This window comes from Pezoporus wallicus, unplaced genomic scaffold (assembly GCF_028554395.1).
Source record: "Pezoporus wallicus isolate ANWC-B61680 ecotype Strahan unplaced genomic scaffold, APGP_CSIRO_Pwel_v1 contig_161, whole genome shotgun sequence".
Classification (NCBI taxonomy): domain Eukaryota; kingdom Metazoa; phylum Chordata; class Aves; order Psittaciformes; family Psittacidae; genus Pezoporus; species Pezoporus wallicus.
The window spans coordinates 11,767,314-11,793,694 of record NW_026642654.1 but is presented as its reverse complement, the minus strand read 5'-3'; the positions used below and the strand labels follow the sequence as shown (position 1 = coordinate 11,793,694).

Sequence of the window (26,381 nt, the reverse complement as noted above, 5' to 3'; positions counted from 1 at the left end):
AAGTACTTCTGTTCTGCTGTGCAATTCCTTATTTCAAACCTAAGCAGATGCAATTACTCAGTTCAGTGGAGGCAGGGAATAAGCTTAGTCTGGAAGAGCTGTTCTTAGAATAAGGAATCCACAGGATAGCCCCTTTTTATATTATTATAAAACAGTCTCATTATAGTCTTGATTTACAAAATAAAATAAAATCTCAAGTAGCCTGATAAACTTGCAAGTGATAAAAAGAAACGCTGCAATGAAATTTTATCGACAACTGTGTGGACAAATATAGAACCATTTAAATGATGTGGGGGATACAGCAGAATGCCATATCTCATTTCTTTTAATGACATGGTCTTGAAAATGCTATATCAAGCAAGTAATTTATGCATTTTTTTATAGTATTCTCATTTGAAGCACAGTTACTGAAATATATTCACAGTGGAGTTTTCTTCATAACTAAGACCACATTGCTTTTGCAAGTTTCTGTGGGATTTTATATAACACTCCCCACCACTGCACCACCCCCAAGTCTTTGACACAGACATAGCGAGTGCTGCAGAATTCAAATTATACTGAATCAAGAGAGTCAGGAAAAAAGAAAAAGACTAGGACTGACTTTTTCTTTTGAACAATATTTTCCCTGTTAAATCAAAAAATACCAGCAACCAGTTTTTCAATACATACACTCCACATGTGGATTCAAAGAGTATATCCTGTGATGAAGACAACATAACTTTTCCCCTTGCAGCAGTCACAGGCACCTCTGGAAGGAGCCCAATGGCCTTTGCAGCTGCTTTCAGCTTCATCGTCCCAATCCAACCATGTTTCTGGAAGGATGCTGAGAGAAAGGGGAAGGATGGTGGGAAATGAATATACAGGTGGACCATAATTCTTGAAGAAGCTTAGGTCTCTGTGCACAGCCTCACATGGCAGTGCTTCTGACAAGGTTTAGTGACCTTAAGATTGTAGCGCAGATAGCATGATGAAGTCAGCACACCTGGATTGCTCTAGCTGACAGCTCGGAGTGTGTTGAATAGCCAACATGGCTTCACTAAGGGCAAATTGTGCCTGACAAGTTTGGTGGCCTTCTACAGTGGAGTTACAGCATTGGTGGATAAGGGAAGAGCAACTGACATCATCTACCAGGATGCAATACAAAGCATTCGATACTGTCCCTCATGACATCCTTATCTCTAAACTGGAAAGACATAGATTTGATGGGTGGACTCAGTGGATAAGAAATTGGCTGGATGGTTGCACTCAAGAAGTGTGGCTCCCTATCCAGGTGGAGACCAGTGACAAGTGGTGTCCCTCAGCTGTCCTTATTGGGACCAGTGTTATTTAAAATCTTTGTCAGGGATGTGGACAGTGGGATTGATGCATCCTCAGCAAGTTTGCCAATGACACCAAGCTGTGTGGTGCAGCTGACACACTGAAGGGAAGGGATGCCATCAAGAGGGACCTGGACAGGCTGGAAAGGTGGGTTTGTGAGAAACTCATGAAGTTTAACAAGGCCAAGTGCAAGGTCTTGCACCTGGGTCAATGCAATCCCAAATACACGTACAGACTGGGATGAGACTGGATTGAAAGCAGCCATGAGGAGAAGGATTTGGGGATATTGGTTGATAAAAAACTGAATATGAGGTAGAAATATGCACTTGCAGACCAGAAATAAAGTCACATCCTGGGCTGCATCAAAAGGAGTATGACCAGCAGGTTGAGGGAGGTGATTCTCCCCCTCTACTCCATTCTCATGAGACCTGCAGCACTGTGTTCAGTTCTAGGGCCCCCAGTTTAAGAAGGAAACAGACCTGCTGGAGCAAGGCCTGAGGAGGCCACAGAGATGATCAGAGGGGTGGAGCACCTCTGCTATGAAGACAGAGTTGGGCTTGTTCAGCCTGGAGAAGAAAAGGCTCCAGGAATACTTTAGAGCAGCCTTCCAGTACTTGAAGGGAGACTGGAAGAAATCTGGAGAGGGACTTTTTACAAGAGCATGTAGGGATAGGACAAGGGGGAATGGTTTTAAACTGACAGAGGATAGATTTAGATTAGATATTAGGAAAATATTCTTTGCTTTGAGGGTGGTGAGGCACTGCGTTGCTCAGAGAAGCTGTGGCTGCCCCACCGCTGGCTGGGTTCAAGGCCAGGTTGGATGGGGCTTTGAGCAGCCTGGTCTGGTGGAAGGTATCCCTACGCACAGCAGGGGGGGTGGAACTAGATGATATTTACGGACTATTCCAACCCAAACTATGCTAAGATTCTGACCTATTCTATGATCCTACTGGACTGGGTCCAAAGGAAAGGACCAACATCTTTACTTGTGGGATTATTGATCAAGGTTCTTGAACTTGTTCTGATGAACTGTAACACCATATAATAGTGTCAATGATGCAAGACAGGCTCCACAGCATTACAATTCTGAGAGTTTGAAAAGGGAAAAGAACTTGGTAGGTGTTAGTAGGTGTTAGAAAGCAGCTGAGAGCAGATGGGGACACAGGGCTTCCTGCTTATTCACATGTTTCAGCATGGAGGGACAGTACACTGTGTGTCAGACCAGATCTGAGCTGAAGCCAGACAAAAGAAGCCAAGCTGACATTTCCCCACATGTCAGTCTTCACCTTTAGTTCATAGAATGGTTTAGGCTGGAAGAGAATGCACTTCCTTCATAGACCAACTGCATTTCCCTCATAGACTTCATCTCCTTTATAGTCTTATATCCCTAAAATTACCATTTCTATATCCTATGCTCCTTGGGACCTACTGAATGAATCCTAGGGGATGAAGGGAAGGCCAGATTGCTGGATGTGGAAGGTCAATGACACCATACTTGCGGGGCTAACATACAGCTAGTAACACTGTGGAGGTGAACAGTGGTCAATGGACAGAGGAAAGACATTTGCCTTTCACAAGGATGTCTAAGCAGCTCACAGTGCTGCTGGAAACATGATGGCCCAAAGATATAAGCAAGCAAAGGTCCCCATGAAAAATCAGTTCGACCAATTGATGTTGGTGGAACAAAGCAGGAAGACTGGCAATACACACTTTTCTTCCACAATGCATATCAAAAGCCTATCTGTTTTTGCCAGCTACTTTGTCTGTTTTAGTAACAGATATAGCATATCTCCTTTTGAACTCTGCTTCTGATGTGTGGAGACAGATTTCCCTTTTATGTTTTGTATGGGCTGGTATCTTTCCATTGATTCAACATACTGAGAACTCACGCAGAACTAGTCTCGAGGAGAAAAGACAAAGTAGAAAGGATAGCGCCCCGCCTATACCACCCAAGGAGACCTTTCGCTGTGCTTTTTGCAGCTGGATTTGCCTATCCCAAATTGGCCTTTTTAGTCATCAGCACGCTTGTAGTAAGTGTGGGTAAAGCCCTTCCCAAATTTTTGTTCTCAAAGTCAAGCCATGGTGATGAACATATTGAGAAAAAGTCTTTTTCATCTACTTGTTTTCAAGCACTTCCTTATTGGTATTTCACCAAGATGTATATCCTGACTAACTTGCTCAATATGCAATCGACACCTAGACTTTACAGGCATAAATGAAATAATCTGTTCTAAAATTTTATTAAAAAAAAATTATCAGGAAAATGATGGCCCAGGTATCAAAATAAAAATGACATTAGTTAACTCTAAATATGAACTCTTGCCAAATTATCCTTCCCTTCAGCTTTCCAAGGCTGACACTGACTAAATGGTCTGATGATTGCCTTAATATTTTAATGCTTTCATTTCCTCACTGTGCCTTGTAACAGCAGGAGAATGCCAAATTTTTTTGTGTGTGTAACCTAGGTTTTCAAATATTGTAACAACCTCCATGACCAACAATGACAAAAATCTGGAAAAAGGAGGCAAATACCAACACAAATAGAAAAAAAAAAATTACTTGCATTCACAAAGTGAAAATTGAACAAATAAATTGCATTTCTGAATGACAGGTATTATGAGACTCCTGCTAGAAGACAGCAGGAAACTCTTTAGATTTAATCAGGTTGGCCAGGCTAGATTCAAATGAGCATAGAAGAAAAAGTAATACATTTGGTTAGATAGTGTAGCTCCTGAAACTCAAATAAGTCTTAATGAATCTGGTGTTATTCTCTGTGATTCATTATTGTTTTAATACTTGCATGGGTTATAAAGGGCTTAACATTTGCAAATTGTCCCACAATCTCAGTAAAGAAAAATGATGTGATGAATTATATGTCTATCTAAAAAATAGCCAGACACTGACCAAAAGCAGAAGAAAGTACAGATCTAATATAGCAGGTCATTTTCCTCTCTCTTTGCAAATGAAGAACTAAAACTTCTTTAAAAATGTGGCCCTTTATGCCATGAAAAATGTTGGTTTATGGATTTATAGTATGCCTATAAGGCTTATAATATTCATAGTAACCATAAGGGAGCATTTTGAGATTATTTCTGTCTTATTGGTCTTACCTGTCACAAAGGCATAATACTCCCCTCCATGTTTTTTGCTGCCAGTACAAGGAGAAGACAATACTATTACTGTGAATCCTCTGTGATCAGTCACTGCTGACTGAACCAGCCCAAAATCTGAAAAGTAAGTATCAGATACTGACACTGCCTTGGTAATAAATGATCCGCAAATAAATTATATGAAAACAAAATTATTTGAATAAATGCAAATCATTATTGCAAATAACTTGCTTGTAATAATCAATGGTAGTTTGTTTATAGGCACTCATTCTAGAAAAGTATGCATCAACTAAATTATTCCTTCAAAGTATTTACTAAGCTTTTTTTAGCTGCAAATTTTAACTACTTAAAAAACCTTTATTTCTGCATTAAAGTATTATTCTGCTCTTAAACCTGAGCTTTGCAACATAACATTTTAGTGTCCTATAAATTCGAGTCCAAGCTTCCATATACATACTGTTTCTAAGGGAGGTCTGAAGTTAATATATTCAATGCATAAGAAAACAGATTTAACCTGGTGTCTTTTTCTTCCCTCTCATAAGCATCAGTAATAAGAGTCCTTCAGGCCACATTATCTCTCCCCATGCAACTTCACTGCCCTCAATGGGTTTTCACTGCTGTAACGGATTTGTTCTATAATTAGAATTTAATAAACAACCTCTGTGATGATGCACAGGAAGGGAAAAAATTCACCTTTCCTCTCTTACATAAGCTTCTTAGTGATAACAAGCAAAAAAGGAAAAAAAAACCACTACATTTGACACAAGATCAAGTACATGTAATTGTGAATGCAGATAATCATTCTTGGTCACAGGGAGATCTCATTTGTATGCAGTGACATACACAGTGAAGGTAGGGAAAATACTTCAAATAAAACCATAGTACTAACTGCTACTGCTTTCCTTAGCTGATGGAATAATTTTATCAGTCAAAAAAAAAATCACATAATATTTCAAAACAACTTTTAGGAACTCATCTGAGGCCAGGTTCGACAGAGCTTTTAGCAACCTGGTCTGGGATGAGGCATCCCTGCCCATGGCAGGGAGGTTGGAACTAACCCAAACTATTCTATGATTCTAACAAGCCACCAAACAAACCTACACTTCCATGCCTGAGCGATTTTTTTGTGCCTCACCACGGGGCTTCCTTTTGCAACTCCACTAATTCCCAGCAGAACACCTGGACAGATCAAATAGGTTGTGTGGCACAGTAAGTGCTAATTACCACAAGAATATCCTACAATGGAGTGAAAACTTCTGACGGTCTTTCAAGAAAGCACTAAAAATGCATGCCAGAGTTAGGAACAAGATTTGAGTCATGCTAATATGGGATAGTAACAATGAAATAACGCACGCAGCAGTTGCTGCTCCTAACTTTTTTGGTGCATTTAATGCTAAGTGGCAAATTATTCTGAACAAACAAATATTCTGCAAGGCACCAGTTTGTGTCTTCCCCACCTTGAATGTTTCATTAAGCTAGATGGCAGTTAAGAAAACAAGCAACAGTAATTTGTGAAAAGAGTAAAAATTAAGATGTCTTTAAAATAGCCATTGCTTTAACTTGAGACAAGGAGGCACAGAAGTACAAAATGTACTTGTACAGTTCTAAGTAATGTTAAGTTTGATGGCTTTGTAATGGAAAATAACTGCGGTACTTGAAGGTAGTTGACATAGTTTCAGGCTTTCAGGGCCTCAGTACAAAAGGTGTGAGAAAAGCAGAATAGAAGGACAGGACCTGGGATGGGGAGTATCTGGGACTAGCAGATGTCCAGGATGAGAGCAGTTCAACTAACTGGTAAGTAGAAGGCCAGGATGATCGCTATGTCTGTAACGTTAATTAAGCTTGTTGGGAAAAGTAAACGACCCTTAAAGACCACCACATTTTTGTATGCATGCCGGAAACGTTTTGGAAAATGACGTAATATGCTCAGTGACCATCTAAGGATGACCTGCACAGCAGTCCGGGGACGCACGTTAGGAGGAGCTACCCCCCTTGTCTCCCGGCGCCGCAATAAAGAATACCTGCTTGTCAACTTGAAACTCTGCTGGCAAGTTTGTTCCTGGAGTTTTCTCCGAATCAAACTGTAATTCCAACTGCTAAGCTTTTTGACAAGTAAGGAGACCAAAATGCAACCGCTGGTTGGGAACTCTGCTAACCAGCTAAGCCTGTGAATCCTGACTCATATATATATACACTGTATAGGTCAATGTTAACTATAAACGCTAGGTTATAGCCTCTGTGCCACAGAAAAATTATCAAAACTTTCACTCACTTCTGCAGGCCAAGGATTTCACTCAATGTTCTCACAGTCTGACAGTGTATTTATGAGGAGAATGAACAATGCTTGCCTCTAAAACTTTCGATCACTTATGATCCAAAGACCAGTGTAATCAATGTTAATATTTCTTTTGATTGCTATGTGTACACTTAAGTAGAGCAATGACAAGGATGATATAACCTAAACAATGTAAAGAAAATGTAGATGCTCATCAAAGTAAGTAATGCCATGTGGGTAAAAATGCTTTGCCTTAAAGAGAAATTCCAGCATGAGACTGCAGAGTTTCTTTGACAAGTTTTTATCTTACAATGTTTATAATCTCATTAAATATATATAAAAATACTATGCAGAAGATCCTCTTTTGACACAAAATATTAAGAAGGTGAGTTATTACACTAATCCTCATGAATACAGCTTTGATTTATAAGAACGATTTTTTTAATGAAGATTCCTAGATTAAAAAAAAACTTAGATATTTTGAAACATGATCTCCTGACAATAAATGAAGATGACAGAGTCCATTCTCTATGCTACAATTATCTCTAAAATGTGCTTATCTCTAAAAATACCATCATGAATCAGCCTTCACATTTAAAACCTTTGTTTGCATCTCATCTGCTTCCAGGATTTCTGTTCATTTGAGAAACCTTGATATCTTTTAAATGGAGAAGAAACAAAGGACTGCATGTTTTGAAACACTTGAAATAAATAAGAAGCATCTTCTTGACAGGTTTTCTCATATATTTCACAATCCAAATTCTTTTAATAACAAATGGTTTATAACTACAGCAGTTTGAATGTTAAATATTAGCATATATATAAGACTTTACAAAAGAGCAAGGAAAATCCCTGAAAATATATTAGCAATAACCTTGATTTTGACTTAGTGGTTATTTTACTCTAGACAATCTCTACCCTCCAGTTTAATTCAAATATTTTGATTAGTCTTCTGTTGTCATGATAGAAGACATATGAAGACTATAGCCACTAGAATTACTAGAGTTTCATTCTTTTTTTTTATATATGTATTTTTAAGAATGCTGATTAATTTTTTAATCCCAGAATCAGTATTTCACAATGCATTTGAGTTTAGGCAACATTTTTTCCAGTGCCTACTGACTTGTCTGACAGTATTCCTTTTGATTTAAATATGGCAGTGAAAAAACCCAGCCAAAAGCCCAGCAGCTATTTTCTCGAAAAGCTTTGTTTATAAACCTTTTTTGTTCAAAATTCCCACCTGAAATAGGGCTAATATACTGTGGGTTGGATTACCATATATGTGCTGTTCTCTGTCCATGCAGATGGGATGCTATGATCTTCATAGTAAGTCCTAGTTGCTTGGGCTCCCCATGTGTGTGAGTTCCACCCCTATAGCACATGTCTAGTATGACAGGACTTTTTAAAAGGACTTCTATTCCTTACATGTACACTACAGAAAGTATATATACCAAAGACATGGGAGCCCTAGGCTGTGTGCATAGCAGTTGCACAAGGACAGGCATCGCTGGTCATTCTTTATCTTCATGCCTCTCTGTTCCTGTAAGAAGCTCCATTGGCAAGCATTCTAACACCAATGTGTTAAAGGAATGAAACATTAAAAAATGCTCAAATTAACCATCCTGATAGGAAATTAATTAATGCAAATAAATGCAAATTCAATGCATTACCCTGGCATGGCATGCTAATGAGAAAACAAGTAATTTAGTCAATCAAGGAAATATGCAAATAAAAAACATCCCTTTCTAAGGTGCTTTGATGCAGAAGTCTAAAAGAAATTAAACTCTTCAACTGTGTTTGGGGGAATAAATTACTATTTCTGTAGTTTGTAATAAGAATATTCTACCTTGTATTTTTATTCCTTACAAACCTGGCAACAGAAACAACAAAATGCATTTTCTGCTTAGCAAAGCACAAGGGAGTGAAAGGCATTTTTCACGTTAATGTGAAATTTGAAACTTACTGCTGAAAAAAGCCCGAAAAACTGAAATGTGGCCTCAGGATACTGTGTTGAGGGTGATTTTGCAATTTTAACCTTATCTAATGGCAAATGTTACAACCAAGCAGTTTATACTTCTCAAAAGATAACAAACAACTCACTCATCCTTCTAAGGCCTGCTGTTGCAAAATGTATTTGCCTTCTTCAACGTGTGCACCTGAGGACCAGTATTAGGGGCCAAGTGTTAGGTGCAAAGTTGCTACAGAATATCCGCTGCCTCCATGGAAATCATTGCACAGATGTTTTTGTGCAATATAAGCATGCATTATTAAACTAACCACATACCAAGAAGGGTCAGAGCCCAGTTTAAAGTTACTGGTCATTACCTGCAGTAAGAAACAGGATCAAGTGATGCAATCAAAATTTCAGAATCAATTGCTGAAATACCAGGACTGAAGAAAGACACCAACACTGTTAAATGCTACTGTGCACAGCTGCTGAATAGAAGAGATAAGAACAACGCTAGACACTATTCCTTTTCTGAAGAGAGTTTCAGGTTAGGGGCTAAAAGGTGCCAAAAATTATTTGTTACTTCTTTGAGCTTTTCACTGTTATCTGCTAAGCCCCTCTCTGAACAATTTAGGATACACTAATTTCTTTATAAAACATTTGAAAAGTAGACATCTGAATATTTTACCATTGCTGTTAAACTGCATTCTATTCTTCTGCATCTAGAGAAGATGAAGCAAATGCTTTTTATGTCACAAAATGGACTAGCAGCTTGCTGGCAAAGCCTGTGCCTTCCTATCAGTCTAATACATTGTGGAACCACATAATTGTATCACACTAAGATGTTAAACAATGAAGTTCAATCAGTAGCTGTGATGTGCTTAACCCAAAGACTTTTCTCTGATGCTTTTGTGAAATTAATGGAAAGGGAATTACTACTGTTAAAGAAAAATAGTATGCTTCCTAGTAGATGAGCACTCTCTCACTGGGCTTTGTTACATTACCTTCTCAAGGTCTAAGTTGCTGTCTTCCAAGATCTATGTTACTGTCTCCACACTACCTGTAACAACGCCAAAATGCATGGCATTTTCTCTATAGTTGGTCTGGCAATAGCAGAGGTTTTTAAGCACAGAACTGAACCCAGTGCTGTAAAAGGGGTTATTCACCTACATTAAATATTCAGCAGAAGAGAAGCCTAAATTTATCTCTGCTCCTGTGTCTCAAAGGACTTCACATTCCTCGAAATTCTACTTCCTGATTTTTAGTACTACCTGGTATTTCCTAGAGATTTATACAAATGACCATTGCTACCTATCTAGTGCTTTCCATTTAGTAGAAGGAGTAGCAATCAATCAAAATTTGCATTTGGAATTGCCTTATTTCATTTGGCTGAAACAATACAACGTGACTGAGCTTTCTGCAGTCTGACACATGTTATGTCAGGTAAAGTAAATATTGTGTGTTTTGATGGACAAATGGACGAATGCTCAAAGACTGCTTTCATCAATGTCATTTCATTATTTGCTGTCTGTAATTATGCTCTATCGGCACTAGCACATTTCTTTCTCTTCCTTGGTACCTTCTTCCCAGCACAACTAAAAATAAGGGAGGGACGGGACTCTTTTTAGGTAGAGTAGCTTTAAGATCCAGCAGCATTACACATTTTCCAAGGTCAGAAGAGAAAGATAATGGGAAAAATACAGTCAAGCATTTTAAAGCTGGTGTAATTCTATAAAAAGGACTGTGAATTCATGGAGGGAAGGAGATGAACATGCTGTTCACCTGTAGCTCTGCAGTATAATTTTCATATCAAGTGTTAATGACAGGTAACCTCCTAGAGATTTATTCATTCATTTTCTTCCAGGTACAGAATATCAGCCGAAGACTTTTCTGCACAGCCATGCTGCCATGATGTGAATTACAATTCATGCTAAGCAGCCAGGGGTTGGTTGTTAGATTATTAGAGCCAGCGAAGCTGAACGACTCATTCTATGCTATTTACAGAAAGAAGGCAAGCAATTCATCACAGACAGATGTTATGATAGGTTACCTGGATCCCTATAGAGGAACGTCGACTCTTAAGAAACTCCTCTGCTTTTGACACCAAAATGGCCTTGTCACTGGTTCGTATTGAGGTGCTCTGGCTCTCGGATGCATGGCGCTGCGCAGCTGCAGTTTCCAAGGCAAGATTCATGGCCTTGTTACTGTCCAAACTGTCAGTGGAGTTGTACATCCCTCGCCCGTCCTGCTGCCATGGGGAAATCCTCTGAGTCCGGCTGTCATGATATGCATCTTGGGTGGATTCTGTGCTGCTCTGTGCTGTGACTGATATCAGTGGCTTGGAAGTGGTACGAGGGGGTACCGGTGGCGGTGTTTTTTTGTAACTTGTGTAAGTTACAGCTGTAGAAAGAATTAAAAAAAGGGAAAAAAAAAAAAAAAAAGGATTAATCTGACAAACTTCATAACAGAAATTACCTTAAGATTATGCTACTTAAAATGAAGACAGTGTAACATAGCGCTCTGTGAACTGCACTACTAATTGAAAATGTCCTTTGGAGTCAGATGGGTATTCACGGAAACATTTTATTACTTTATTTCAGCTATGAAACAAGGGGTGCAAATGAGAGTCTCAGGTTACAGTAAAGCTGAGAGAGTCAGTAAAGATTTGTGTGTGTTAAGACTTGCACTGGGCAGGTGCACACTAGGGCTTCTGAGGTTGTTTCAGCATGGGGTAAAGCTGATAAGAGAAATAAAGGAAGATTTGTTTTTTCCCCTTTTGTTATCACCTGAACTATGGGCTGTGTACTGATATAGTGTATTAAGAAAGTAGCATCAATATACTGTTACGAAACTATTCAGAAACTTCTACTTTATGGTATGCAATACTTTAATCTGTAAAAACAAAACACCTCCAGGTGTACTGGCTGGAATTAGGCAAGATTGGCTACTTATACAAGAAGCATATGTTACAAAATTATCCACAATACAGTTAAAAAAGGAATTCCAGGCATGCAAAAAATGTTACATTATATGCAAAGCTGCTAGATACCTGGACAACAACAAGCAAAAACTACAAGGAATACCAAAAGCAGTGACTTTTTATCTACTATCCTACATTAAGCCTTAAATCCTTAGAACATACACTGAAGGGGAATAAACTTAAATGGCGAGAATATGGAAATATAGATATGAAAATAGGTTTGGAACAGTGGGAGAAATGAAGACACATGAGCAGAACTATGATTTTTAGTCTGATGACCAGAACAGGTCTGAGGCTGGTTTAACACAGATTCTGTATTGCAGCAAAAGGCTCAATAAAACATCCAAGAAAGCTCTACAGATGCAGAATTGTGCCATTAGTGCTTTCTGACAAAATTTTAGAGATATCATAGAGATAGATATTTAGTCATTAATATTACACAGCTGAATTTTCTAATTGTCTAAGCCCACTATGATTTGTTGGTATTAATGTGAGCATTTCTGTTATGCAAGTGTTTTTCCCCTAGCACATATAATCACAATTCATAAAATTAGAAACTGATACAAAAATGTGTCATGGTATAGCTGTATGTATTCCTGTACAGGAAAATCAAGTCCAATTAATTTCCCGTGTAATTGCAGGAAGATAAAGAAAATTATTATGCTTTCCCATATCAATGATAGTGAAATAGCATAATGTATACATGCATAGACCGGGATAATGAATGACTTAAGGAAAAGGTTTGCCTTTTTCTGGTGTTGCTAAATGCACTGGACATGGCAATAGTGACTCAGGTAACCTTGGAACTGTGTTTTTGATATAAGGCTATGTTGCAGCTCTCTGGAAAGAAAAAACAAGTTTAGGAATTTGCTAATAATCTGGGACTGCTGGGCCTGTGTTGCCAGGCTAGGCTGTGGGAAAAGTGAGCCTAGACAAAAGATCTCTTAAATATTCATTCTTGATAATCATAAATGAAAGGGTGATCATAAATAAAAGAGAGTGAGGCAGAGCTAGGAAGTGAAAACCTTCAGTTGAAGCGTGTTTTAAATTACTATTGATGCTGCCCAATTCTGGTAGAATTGAAAGGAAGTCTTGCTCTGAGCTAAATTACTCTAAGGGAGTGAAACGTGAAAACATGCTCTTCAGTGTGAAACTGTGCTTTTTTTGAAGTGGTGTTTTGTTGTCCTATCACCAATCTTATCTCTTGTCAGTTTTGTAACCAGCAGTAAAGAAGAGGAAAAACCCAATGTTTTTTAGATGCTTTAGGGAATAGAGAGCGTTTAGAAAGAAGGGAGAGGCTCTAAAGCTTGGATTTTAAGACAGTGTCGTATGAGCTCAAGCAGTAGTTCTTAGCGAATTATTTCAGTAAGAAGAAAGTTGCCATAATACTGCTCCTTCCCCCTGCAGATATAGATGCAAGTGATCAAAGTGCTAGGAAACATCAGAAATAGAGACCATAGGGTAAAATAGGGTGAGTGAAATTCAGAACAGGAAGCTATTTTTACCTATAACATAAGACAGGTTATCACTGTTATACTAATTTGCTTTTTTTTTTACTCTCTGTCTTCATGCAGAAGAAATAGCAGTGAATAATGAAACATATGGTAAATGTGATAATGAAACATCACAAGCAAGTCTATCCCTACTACTTGGGCAGCAGATCACTTCTCTGCCTAATGAATATAAATGTTAAACTTCTGTTGCAACCCTTCATAGCTAACTTAATCTTCATTTACATTTCTAAAAAGGAAAAATTCTCCTTGTGGCAAAACCAAAACTGTCACTTGCCTCCCTCCCCATCCCCAAGGACTGAATACTTTATTCTGGATATTTCTGATTGATTCTGTGGAGTGACATGTCTTAAAGCAGCAAGTATTACAGTTACTGCAGTATTCTGGCAAGCATTTGATCATGAGCACTAAACAGGAATTGAAAACCCCACAAAGGTTCACTAAGGAGAAGAAATCAGAAAGACGGAAAGTTTGTGAGAAACTGGCTACGTATTTACAGTGAAATATGGTAGGAAGAAATGCAATTAATTTGTAAGCTACAGTCCCAGAGATCAAATATTGAGCAGGGAATAAAAATTTTATCTCTACCAGTTAATGAGTTCATATCTGGAACAAGTTTCAGAGTCTCAGAAATCTGGGACTAATTGGAGACTGTAACAAAATCACGTAAGAGGATGGAGGTTTGAATTCGCGAAGCAAACCTTGCCACCCAATTTTATTTGCTTTAATCACTCAAGCAGTTCTAGTGAAGTAAATGGGATAACTGAGATGAATAATTTGATCAAAATTGTCTTAGATAAACTTGGTATGTGTTGCTGACTTAAGTTATGACTACATAATAGATTAGGGACTTGTTAAAGGAGAAAAGTAAGACTGTAATCCATAGTTTACTGTTCATGTGTGGTCTTAGGTCTCTAATAAATAAATATTGGCCTAAGGTTTGAAGCATAAAATTTTATGTCACTTTCAATTTTTTTTCCATTAATCATGGAAACACTTGTGAATGTTCCTGTTATCAACAGCAATGTCTTTTTCTATCATGTTCAATTCTTGGCCTTAGCAGTCACACATACCACATATTATATATAGGAAGAAATATGTTCTTTTCCTAACAGAAAATGAACTTCCTTTTCATTTATCATACCCTTCTTATGCTGATGGACATGAGCTCCTATCAGCTTTGCATCATCCACTACCTCACAAATTTTATTGGCCTTAGTGGTTATTGGCTCAAAGTAAGTATATAAAACCTCCTCATCACTGCTTCATATCTTCTCCATTTTGGGGTCCATCATTCTAGTAACTCCAGAGCTGTGGTGGGTTTTGACATCCTTAGAGGAAGGGCTGGTGCTGGCAATGCAGCCCCAGGGAACTGCGTGCTGGCCAAGGGCAGTGCTAGAGTAACTCCATCCATGGTACTGGTGCTGAAAGTTTGCCTGGGAGAAAGAAGACTGGGACAGAGGATCCTTGTCTTCTGTCAAAGCAGGACAAGCTGGGTGTCACAGCCAGCACAAAGGCCGGGAATGAAACACAGTGTGGGGACAGCGGTGTGCAAAAGCAGAGCACCAGGAGAGCAGAGCTATTGCACTACGACTTCCAACTGATTTAAATTGTGGACTTCAGCAGAAGCAGAGACATGCTTCATGTTTTGACATATAAAACATCAGTCCTGGACAACTGTTTTTTGTTTCTGTGGCTCACAGAAATGCACTAAGGATTTCTGATTTCTTTAGTTTTCTGAGTGGCTTAGCATGCATGTGCTGGGCAGTCCTGATATTTCTCTTACCAATCCTGCTGCTGAGCAATGAGACTCAAGAAATGCAAAAGCAACAGCCTTCTGCCATGCTGTTAATCAATTTGTAAAATCTATAGCTGCTCTGAAATGCAAAGAAAAGAAAGCGGATGGCACAAGAGGTAAATATCATTTTAAAATTTAAAATAAACACACAGGGAACTATGAAAAAGAAACTAAAATTTTCCTGCCAACTATATTCACAGGTTATCTTAGTATAGAAAGCTGATTTTTTTTTCCTTTTTTAATAAAGTAGGAAAAATATTTTTTAATAAGATACAATCTATGCCCATCTGATAGATTATGATTGTGAAACAAAAATTATAAAAATGGTAAAAAACTGTACTAATTCTAAACTATGTGTATATTTCAGACTTCCGTTTGGATCAAAGTATCAACTGTTTAGGTACTTCCTTCACTTCAACTTAAACATGTGCAATCGGCTCCACTGGATTTTCCTTTAGGGAAGGACATTGTTAGAGACACCAAAATGGTTCTGTGCTGCTTCACAGTGGGTTAGACTAAACAATGATGAAAACCAGGTATAAATTGTTTCGGAGAAAGAAGCAGGGAGCAATGCAGCATAACGTGTTAATTTGTCACTCACGCAGGAAAAAGTTACAAACATTGATTTGGTTTGTAAGGATTGATACCTTAAGTGCCAGATGACCCTCACATACACAAGATTGCCTATCAGTGCTGCATTTGGCCCAGAGACAGCTACAACTGACCTGTTCTGTAAATCACAATAATTTCTCTTACATCCTTTGTGATCCTGGCTGGGAAGCACTGGTCAGAACCAGTATCAGATATTATGGCAATACGGCTGAGAAAGCAGGAAGACAACCCCAGCACTAGAGAACAGGCAATTTGATGGTTTGGACACATAACATAGAAATCCAATGAAAGTTTCCTGACCATTCAGAAGTAACAGGATTTTTTTGTTGTTTTTTATTTAATTGATATATAGCTGGAAGGAGAATAAGCCTCCTAATCTACACTCCATTTGAGTAATCTTCCTTAAGGTTACTGTTGCTACAGCCATAGAAATGTCAGTAACTCTGCCCACATTTCAGTGCCAACAGTTAATACTAGAAATAAAATGACTAAAATAATTTAATTTAGAGATAACTTCAGGTTATCTATGGATATTCAAAGACAAAAGGCAGGAGAGACATGATCTATTTGATGAAATATCAGTGGCCGCAGGTGACATTCGGAACACCTTTCAAAAGGCAGCCTTTTAATAAATCACTGCTGATGGTCCATTTGCAAGACAGTTACCTGAGGGGGTTTTACAAATCAGTATAACCACTAAGCACTTAGTCAAAATAACATTATTTAGGCTGAGATCACAAAGTTAACTGGATGATGAATTTACATGAAAGCACCATCAATTAAAGGAAACAGTTGTCCCTAATGACAGATGGCAAGAGTAAACTGGATTTTGTGTTTTATAAGGAGGTTTATTCAGAAGGAGGATAATTACCCTGTAGGGAGTGTGGATCTGCCCTGGAGGCATGCTGCTGCAGGCAGCGCTCCTCGAGGAACCACAGCCCTGAGAGGAACACGGTGCAGACCCCAGGCTAATGCTGAAACTTCTGCTCTCCACAGGGAAGGTGAATGCTAACCCTGAAACGGTTTCTGAAGAAGAAAGAGTCCTTATAATGAAACGACGCAATTAAATCTAATCCTGCATGAAAAGACTACTCAGCTATTAGTATAGTCTTTTGACCATCATAAATACTGTTCTAACCAAAGGGTTTTACAGTACCATCTAACATGCTTGTCCTTGAAATGCCCTGAAATCTCATCCCTATGCTCCACCATGGTCATCAGGACCTCTGAGCTACTCTTAAAATAAAAATATACATATGAATGCATACAGTTACTTCTCAAAACAAAGTGATGAACATTAAAAAGACCATTAAGAAATCAAAGAGATCTTTAGAGAAAAAAAATACAGCCACAAAACGAGTTTATTTGCTACAAATAGAATGAACTCTTGATGATTTTTCTACCAAGCCATGGATAAGAATACAAGTCCCTATTTAAAAGAGAGGAAGTTGGGACACATCTTTTTATATATGCCTTTCATCAACATCCATTATACACTGGTCTCCAATGCCAAGCATAATTAAAAGGAGACGGTAGTGTTGAACAGGCCAGTATAATTTTTAAAAAGTAAATCTGGCTTTTCAGAAAGTCAAATTCTGAGATGTTAGGAAGAGATTTCCTTCTTGGATCAGTAATGCCTTTAAAGTTTAGTTATAACAAGATGATTTAGAAATCCTAGTTTTGACATGTGTAGTCTCTGGCTACTTAATAAGAAAAAGTGATCTGTTAGAATGACGGTAAAAGGTGAAGTTAAATTAGTTTGTTTGGATCCAAGTCTGATGTTTTTCAGCGGCCACCTCAAAGACCTACACCAGGTGATTTGGGGTCTACTTTCTCTTTACAGTGCTGGAGCAGTATGTGCTCAGGCTCTGGATAGAAAACAAGTGTTTTAGTCCATTACCTGATCATAGGCAGTGATAACTGAATGTAAATACAAGTCCTTCAAAGGACTTCTCAAACACACCCACACTGCACTTAAACTGAAACATCAGCACATCATGTTCTCAAACAGTCCAGGCTCCTCCACCCCTTGTTTTTTTTTTGCTTCTCCCTGGACATCTTCGTTTGCTCCTCTGCTAGTGAAAGATCCTGTCATTTCTGAGGGGTGTCCATGTTCAAGCGTTTCTCCATTTGTAAGGTAATGAAACCATTTTTTTGAACTGTAAGAACATTCAAACCTTGCACAAATAGCCATTAAAACTTGCCAATGTCACACTGTGCTTGAAATTCAAGAGACAATTTTGCTTTAAATGAAGTTAATTCTTTTAATCCAATCTTGGATAGACTTCCTTCAAACATAATCAGACACATACTTTAGTTATTAAAGTATCTTCCTGCTTCTTCCCTTTTATCATTCAGCCCTCCACAAAGAATCCCAGCCATTAAAGGGACCAGGTAGTTTCTTAGTAGAGAAAGAGTCTTTCTGCACTTGGTATCCGTGAAAAGAGCCCTGTTTCTTGCTTTCCAGATTAAGCAGTGAGAAACAGCTATATATTCACAGTGGTATTTTTATGAGCTATTTTATTGGAAAGGCTGCTTACACATACATGAATTTTATCAGCATAGCTTATATGATGGGCTGCATTTTATTTAAACTAAATAACCCAAAACAATGCTTCTGTGGTAGGCAACTGTAACTTCCTAACCTTTCACCTGATGAATCATTTTACCTGTATTATGGTTAAGTAAGCCTGGATATTTGTTACATCCTAAAGTAAGATGTTAATGTACAGTCTCATGTTGTCATAGCCCATGGGGTTAAAATGCTGTGTTCATCCCGTGCTGGTTTGTAAAGTAGAATCTTTTAGTAGCAATGAATTATATCATACCTTCAAGACAGTATTTGAGAACCATACATGGTAATCCATCTCACCTCACATTAGTCACTTAAAAAACAGTCATCCAAGTCTAAGTTAGTTGTCTGATCTCTTTTAGAATTACTGGGGGAAAAACAAGCAATCCAGGGTGCAATTCTCGCCCATCTTAGATACTTATTTTACCAGGAAATGAATCATCCTATGCAGGTGCCTACTATTCTTCATCAGCTGTAAAGACAATCAAGGACAACTAGCTCAGATCATATCTAATTTTGAAATGACTAAAGCAGTGAGATAAAAGCTCTGTCTGTGTGACAGCACTGGTAGGACTCTGATATGCACTGGGAAATAACCTCTCCTCTCTTCTGTTACCTGTGTTCATAGTAAAGGCAAGAGCTTCACCTCCTTTGCTCCACATCTCCTCTGAGCTGGCTGTTAAAGCCTGCATTAATGACTGAGTCCTAATTTCCAACTCCTTTATCTCTTCTGCTTGAGGTACTACATACCACCTAGTAATAGTTTGGTTCAAGATCCCTTTGTGTGCCCACAGATGTATTAAATGCAATTTATTTCTGTTAAACTGATTGCACAATATTAACATGCTGTTAATCCCACTGAAGTTGTTGATATTGAAGTCAGTGAAATCAGACCAATTCACATAAACCCAGGATCTGGACCATTATCGTAACATAGTGACATAGATAAGACTTGTGGTTTTTGTGTGTGACTATTTTTAAGAGTTTTTCAAAACAGCACACCACTGAGTCACTGCTGTCAAATGAATCCCATATAAAATGCTATTTTTTAAGTAACATCTGGTTTTGAAATCTCCCTGCTAAACAGAATTGATATAGCACTTGTGAAAAAAAGACTGAAATCCTTAGCATGACACATAACCTCATTCAGAATTTACTGGGGTAAGGCAAAATTGCTGGATGAGTTTGTGGGGTTTTTAATCTGTGCGTGCTCCAGGTTAGACTCGGTATTCAGAGTAGATCCTTTTAGGCTTAAATTCCACACATCTATCTGCTTTTGTACATGAAGCTAGCAATTAAGTGGAAATGTGACCACTAAATTTGGAAAAAGCTGAAGTACATAGTCTCTCTCCTAGGAGAACAGTATTAAAGGAATTACTGTAATCAAGCCATTCAGTGCGTAAGTTGTTACTTCCATACTGAGGAAACTTAGGTCTGTAGGCAGCCCGTATTACATAAATGATAAAATCTGATTTGGCAGTGTAATTAATGTTAGTCACAAAACAGAAATGCAAATCAAACAAGACATCAAGATCAGAAACTGCAAGCCATTGACAAAGTTAAAAGAGATGTGGGCAACACAAACCTCATGGATTGCTGATGGACAAGTTACAAAAGGTTCTATTTTAGATCAGTTAATTAGCGATAAATTATAGCCTAACCAGCAACCTGTAGGCAGCATGGCAAAGTGCTGACAGCTGTATTGCTCTCCTAAATAGTTCCTTTGTGCCTCTAAAATACTGATGTTGCATTAAACCCCACCATCTCAGTTTTTTGGTTTCAGAAAAGACCTTTACCTATACTCTGTGCAGCTCTTCAGGAATACAGATGGCATTTGTCACATCATCAAAACAGTAAGAGACAAAGAGAAAAAAGAGCTCCAAAAGACTCTTACTGGACTCTTACTTTTCACATTGACATAAATAGAAAATTTGGAAACATTTTTCAGTCGAATCAAAGCCATATTGATGTGATGCTGTACTTAAAAATAATAAAAATATCTCTTCTTGAACTCTCACATAGCCTTATCACTCAAGTCACATAATTGCCATCAGCCTCCTAAGCCCACTCATGGACATATGTAGGCTTACAATTGGTTTTGCTTGTGTATTTTCTATTCTCATTCTTTCTGTAGCTACGTGCTGCTTGTTATTTTCTTTAACTTACAGTAAGGAATTCTAAACTGAATAGGAGGAGAAAAACAGTTTATTCACTTAATCTTAGGGAAGTGCTTCACAGTAGAATAATTTTAAGAGTGCATTATGATAATGGTCCTACATTAAAGAATTTAACTGCTTACAAAATATTTTAATTAAAGGTAATTCAATACCTTTAAATCATTCTTTAAATCTACAGAGAGCTACAAGTTTGGACACAATCTCAGAGTGCAGTCTTGAGATTGGTAACAATATAGGCAGTCGTCAAATCAAGATATCATTTTACCCAAGATGCAGATGGAGTCAGTACCAGTGCTAAAATGACTGTTCAGAAAGCTACTTGCAGGCTGCCAGCCCTGTCATTTACGTGCAGCAAATGGCTCTTCTGGGTTTTGAGCTCTCAACCCTGTATGTCACAGCATGGCTTTCTCAGTTATCTTTGTTTTCAGTGGGACCAGGATTTAATCTTTGATTTCATCCTGTAATGCAATTTCAATAGGAGTGATGTTTATCTCAGATTTATAAAAGTTAGCTGGCTATGCTATGCTCTCATTTTAGGCTATTTGTGTAGACAACAGTGAGAAAGAGGGATGTCCAGAAGACAACTTCTTTCATAATAGATACCAGTCCTAAAGGAAACAAATAGCATTTCATTGACTATAATAGGCCATGAATGTGACTGTCTTTGACAGTTACATTTTAAATATACATAATTGATGAGACGAATTTTTATGAATTAAATTTTAATGTGTTTTTTTTTGTTGTTGGTTTTTTTTTTTAGTGTGGGAAGAAAAAGAGTGGAAATATATGTTTTTTTTCTGGACACAGAACTACCCCAAATGGTAACATGTAAAAATAGTGACTCATTAACATATCCTTAATATTCCATTTTCAGGTTTAGAATGCTGAATGATAGGTTACTCAGCTCAAACTCATATCTTCCCTAACCCTGTTTGGAGGTCCTCTAGTTACCCATGAGGAGCAGTAATGAGCTGCTTGTCTTGCTTTTATAATTTTGGTTTCCGGTGTGTATATTTTCATGGACTGTATACTGAGGCTAAAGCTTGGCTCTACAGTGAGTACAGTTTGTTGGTAAGTATTGGGGTGCTATTAAGTGAGTATAAGGCTCCTCAGTGTTCCCTCTGTTGGTGCAATAGAATCCACATGCTACATTTGGTCTGAGTTAAAATCACCTAAACATGGGTTTCTAACACCTTTTTAGAGGTCATAGGCCCTCCTGCCTAACCTACAAGCTGCTTGTCTAAACTGATGCAACTCTCTTGTAGGTCCCAAGTGGGCGTCTCAAACTAATCTGAATTTATTGTCATGGGAATTTAAGATTACTAGTTTGCATGAAAGCATCTCTGTTAATCTGGAAGTAAATCCCACACTATTCAAATAACCTGCCTGGCCAAAGGCTAATTCTGTCTGGTTGTGCCCTTGAAATGTAATCAATTTCAGCATCTTTATTTTCTTTAATCCTCTTACAATTATGTTTTAAGTCTCAGGTTTATCAATTGCCCTTCTAGGGCAGATGTGAGCCTAAATAAAATTCCTGACACAGAAATGGAGACTTAAGTACAAGCTCAGTTTCAGGTAAGTGAAAATAGAGGATGGAAGCTGCTGAGAGGCTGGCAGAGATCTGCAAGTATCCCAAGAGGTTTTTATGTTGAAACCCCCATAAAATTTGCAGGAAGTAAAACTAAAGGCAACTCTGAAACATAGAAAACACTGAACACTCTGAGACATTGAAACCTAGATATAGCTTTATTTAAACAGTGAAGAACTTGTTCTATCTCTACCTTCAGATGCCTCTGTTATTGGGAAGGATTTGGGTGGCAGCTACCTACTAGCATTCTGTTCTGGAAAAGGCAATTTTAGAAGTTAGAAATAATGTTCTTCAGGAGTAGCACATTTTTAAGTGGTTAGCATTAATCAAAATGTCCTTGCCATAAGGCAGAACAGTAGTGAAAGCACCTGAACTTCCCTCCCTAAATGCCTGATAATACATTTTTGGAAATAGCTTTACTAGCCAGTGGACATTTTGGAAGTGTCCCTAAGGAAGTGATATCTGACCTGCTGTAAAGAATTTTGTTGTTATTTTGGAGTGCAGCTTTCCTCCTTCTTACATACATTCTATTGGCCCCTGTGCCATTGCAAGGACTCGCAAGAGAAGAATTCCCTTGTGGCTCCACACACAAGTTTTTGGAAGAATTTTTTTACTGTAAAGAAGGTAGAGCAGAACACAGCTCATAAGCCTCCTGCACTGAAAGCATAAAAAGCCAAGGGCAGTGATTCTGCAATTCTATGAATATAAGGTCAACATCAAGACAGTTATGTATCAGTTACATTAATTGATGGACTGAGGCTGTGATGGATAAAATATTACATGCGAGATAGTAAAAATTAACGTCAAAATGCAATCAAAATGATGTCTGTATACCCAGCACATTAAGCATTGTAGTTCCAGTGCATATCATTTATTATGGCTACTGACATATACGCCTTCAACAAAAACTATGACTAAACATATGCAGAGCTTCTGAGAAGACTCCTTAGAGGTCTTTTTCATTCATGGAGTAAGACAGAAAGAGAAGAACTGGCAGGAAGGGGTCCTGCCTTCTTTTTTATTGCAACTACAATGGAGTTCGATGAACTCCCAGACACAGCCACACTGTGAGCATTTCCCAGCTGCACAGACCCACCTGAGGACAAAACCCTCTGGAAACCTCAAGCTGAATAGCTGGCCTGAGATTCACCTCTGCCATGGTTAATTTCTAGCATGTCAGGAAGGCTTCAAACATTAAGCAGTGAATTGCCTGCCTTGCATGATTTTTTTTTCTTTCTTATACATTTTTTAATATAATATCGTACAGAAAATGAAGCTGAGAAAACTCTGTGAAAACTGATACCACAGAACAGCTTTAAAACCAAATTATGCCAGGGAGAGAGCATGTGTATCCTTTTTAATAAAGAAAGAACCAGCTGTCTGGCAAATCTAATAGGTTACGGAGGAATTATGTCAAGTGCAGAACAGCAGGAGCAAAGGAAAAACACTCATTACACATTTTTCAAACTAACCATAGATGGTAGGCAGTGACATAATTTTTTATCTTTGCCTCTGCAGATCATCCGTACCAAGGAGAATGAAAATTATGAAAAACTCCTGGCTACTGCTCCAACTGTTTCCATGCTTCATCAGTGTGAAGAGACTAAGCGGCCAGGCAGCCCCAATTAGCACAGCCTTACTCCATCTCAGGAAATCTCAGACTTAGGAACAGTTGCAATGGCTCCTTGGCTATCCTCTGTTGAACACCTTGGACTTCTTCCTAGTGAAGGAAGAAGTCACCTTCTTCTTAGTGAAAAATGTAGAGGGACTTTTTACAAGGGCATGTAGTAACAAGACAAGGAGGAATGGCTTTGAATTGAAAAAGGGTAGATTTAGATTAGTTATTAGGAAGAAATTATTTACTGTGAGTCTGATAAGGCACTGGAACAGTTCTCCCCAGGAAGCTGTGAATGCTCCATCGCTGGCAGTGTTCAAGGCCAGGCTGGATGGGGCTTTGAGCAACCAGGTCTAGTGGAACATGTCCCTGCCCATGGCAGGGGGTTGGAAATAGATGATCTTTAAGGTCCCTTCCAACCCAAGCCATTCCATCATTATATGACTCCCTGGGTCACTTCTACCACGTAGAGTTGCTATTCAAGGGCAAGTGTCATTGTAGCAGCAGAACTTCAATCTATTTAGAAGAATTAAAGACTAATTTTCCCCCCCAGATACACGCACAGCCATGAAAATTATGTGTGGGTATTCAAGTGTAGACCAGGCCTCAACCTTTGTTAATATAAGATTTATTCTCACAGTATAGGCACAGAAGTTGGCACAGCATCAAAGTATTAACTCAGGATCCCCAAACGCTCACACAGATCTATGGTATGTTTCCTGCAGAGAGTTAGAGTGACAGATATTTACATAGAGCCCCAACAGTAATTAAGCAAAGTCAACAGGCAAATTATAATTGGGATAACAGCCTTCTGTATCTTATTTGGACTTTTTTTGGTCTTGTGGTTTTAAACATACCTGTTGTAGATACCACTGCTAGCTATTACTTAGCAATGGATACCAGCCAAAACCTCTAAAACTCAACATTTATTTCCATATAGAGAACAGAAATTGTGGAGATGTTACTTCATGCATACGTTTTCCCATATTTGGCTGGGTTTTCCTAGCCAAAGTGGGTTTGATTAAGAATATCTCAGTAGCCACCTGGATGAAGTACCTCATTCTTAAGGAAATGAAAGGAAATCACACATTATTGATAATAAAACATGTTTGTTTTAGGAACTAGGAAGTATGTCCTTCAAATTTTTGTATTTATATATATTTATAAAATCCCCTCTGAGTCTTCTCTTCTCCAGGCTGAACAGTCTCAGTTATGTTATCCTTTTCTCATGGGAGAGAAGCTCAAGACCTTTCCTCTTAGTGGCCTTTCTTCTTAGTGACCCTTCACTGAAATTCACTGAACTCCAATAGCAACATATGTAGTAGCATGATGACTTAAACTTTTTCCTTCCCTTGGCACTTCATATGTTTGAAAAAAAACCTGAACCTAATAACAAACCCCAAAAGAATACCTACTGTCATTAGTGTTCAGATAGATAGCAACCAGAATCAGTCTGCAGGGGTAGCTGTGCCATGGAACAGTACAACTTCTCAATGAAATACTATATTCTTATGCCTTTATGTTTGTAGGTACATGACCATGTAATCTATTTATTGTCAAGGAGGGTTTTGTGGGTAAATATCAAACATGTGCTCTAAAAATTCACCCTATGTAGCCCCATATTTCAAAAATGGAAAGCCAAAAATAGCTTTAAGTCAGGAGAAAGGAAACCTGCAATTCCTCAGGCATTCTGAGTAATTGTATGAGCTGTAATTGAAAACTCCCTCATGCAATGTGACCTTGTTTGAATTAATTGATTTTGGAATCGGTGCTCAATAGCTCAGTAAGCGTGGAATTCTCTGAAGTTTACTCATTGCCAAGCAGAGTCTCACTGGCTGAGAAAAGTAAAGTGGGCAAAAGACTCGTGTTTTCCAGTGGACTCTTTAGTAAGAGTGTGTTTAGTAGAGCCACCTACTATGAATTAGGTAAAAGGAGGTGCGTATACAACTGATCTGACAGGTTTGCAGTATGCTACATTTTCTAGAAAAACGAAGTCGTAATGATGAACATACTGACCACTTAAGGATAGTAACTATATCCTTTGAACTGACACTTAACATAGGACAGAAATCCAGGAAGTCTTTATGTACTGTGACCCAAACCTCACTTTGCTAAAGTCCATAGTTAGGTGTATTTTTTCTATCATTGACCCATTCATCAAAAAATACAGTTGTAGCCAAAATACTTGGGTTAGAGGAAAACGTGAATTTTTAAGAAACTGAAAATGTTGTGCCCTTTAATTTATCAATCAGCCTGAAAGCCGAAGACCTTAACTGAGGCTACCCAGTGCTTGTTGCTGGAGAAGGACTCAGTACCAATGGCTGGAGTGCTTCAGTTCATCCTTATTGGATTTTTAGTCTTTTCTGCTTTAGCTGCTTCAAATGTTCACTGCTCAGATATTCCACCTGATGGCTGAGTATCCTGAGCAGCAGGCTAAAGCAGCAGTATCTCTCACAATATAGGCAAAAGTGTTTTTATACAATGTATACTAATGCCATCAGAAGAAACTGAGTGTGCCTCCCACATCTAAACAGATAACCTGGTGCTCAGGCTATCCTGGATGGCCAAATATACAAATACCAAATGATTCTCTGTCTCAGACAAGGGGTTTTAGCATGTTCTTCTGATTCACAACAGACAATCCTAACTGCTACCTCCAGTACCATTGCAAGTATTTCTGCATTCAGGGTAAAACCAAACAACATTAGCAAGAAAAAAACAAGAGGAAACAATCTGAAATTCTCTATAACATATGGAGTAAGTCATTCACAAGACTCTTTCTACAGACAGGACATGTTACAAAAAAAAAAAAAAATTATGTTCTCAGGTGAAGGTGAAAAAAGGGGTAGAGTTGTTTGTTAATATCTTCCAGACCTCC

At 38.3% G+C, this 26,381-nt stretch overlaps 1 protein-coding gene across 22 annotated transcripts in view; it reads right to left on the bottom strand.

Annotated features, from left to right (window-relative positions):
• DLGAP2 (DLG associated protein 2) overlaps positions 1-26,381 on the bottom strand; it is a 464,923-nt gene that overhangs the window by 20,188 nt on the left and 418,354 nt on the right. For all 22 annotated transcript variants that reach the window (XM_057431701.1, XM_057431703.1, XM_057431706.1 and 19 more), the window contains one exon: positions 10,701-11,050. In XM_057431701.1, the coding sequence (XP_057287684.1) occupies positions 10,701-11,050 (350 nt within the window). The remainder of the gene's footprint in view (positions 1-10,700; positions 11,051-26,381) is intronic.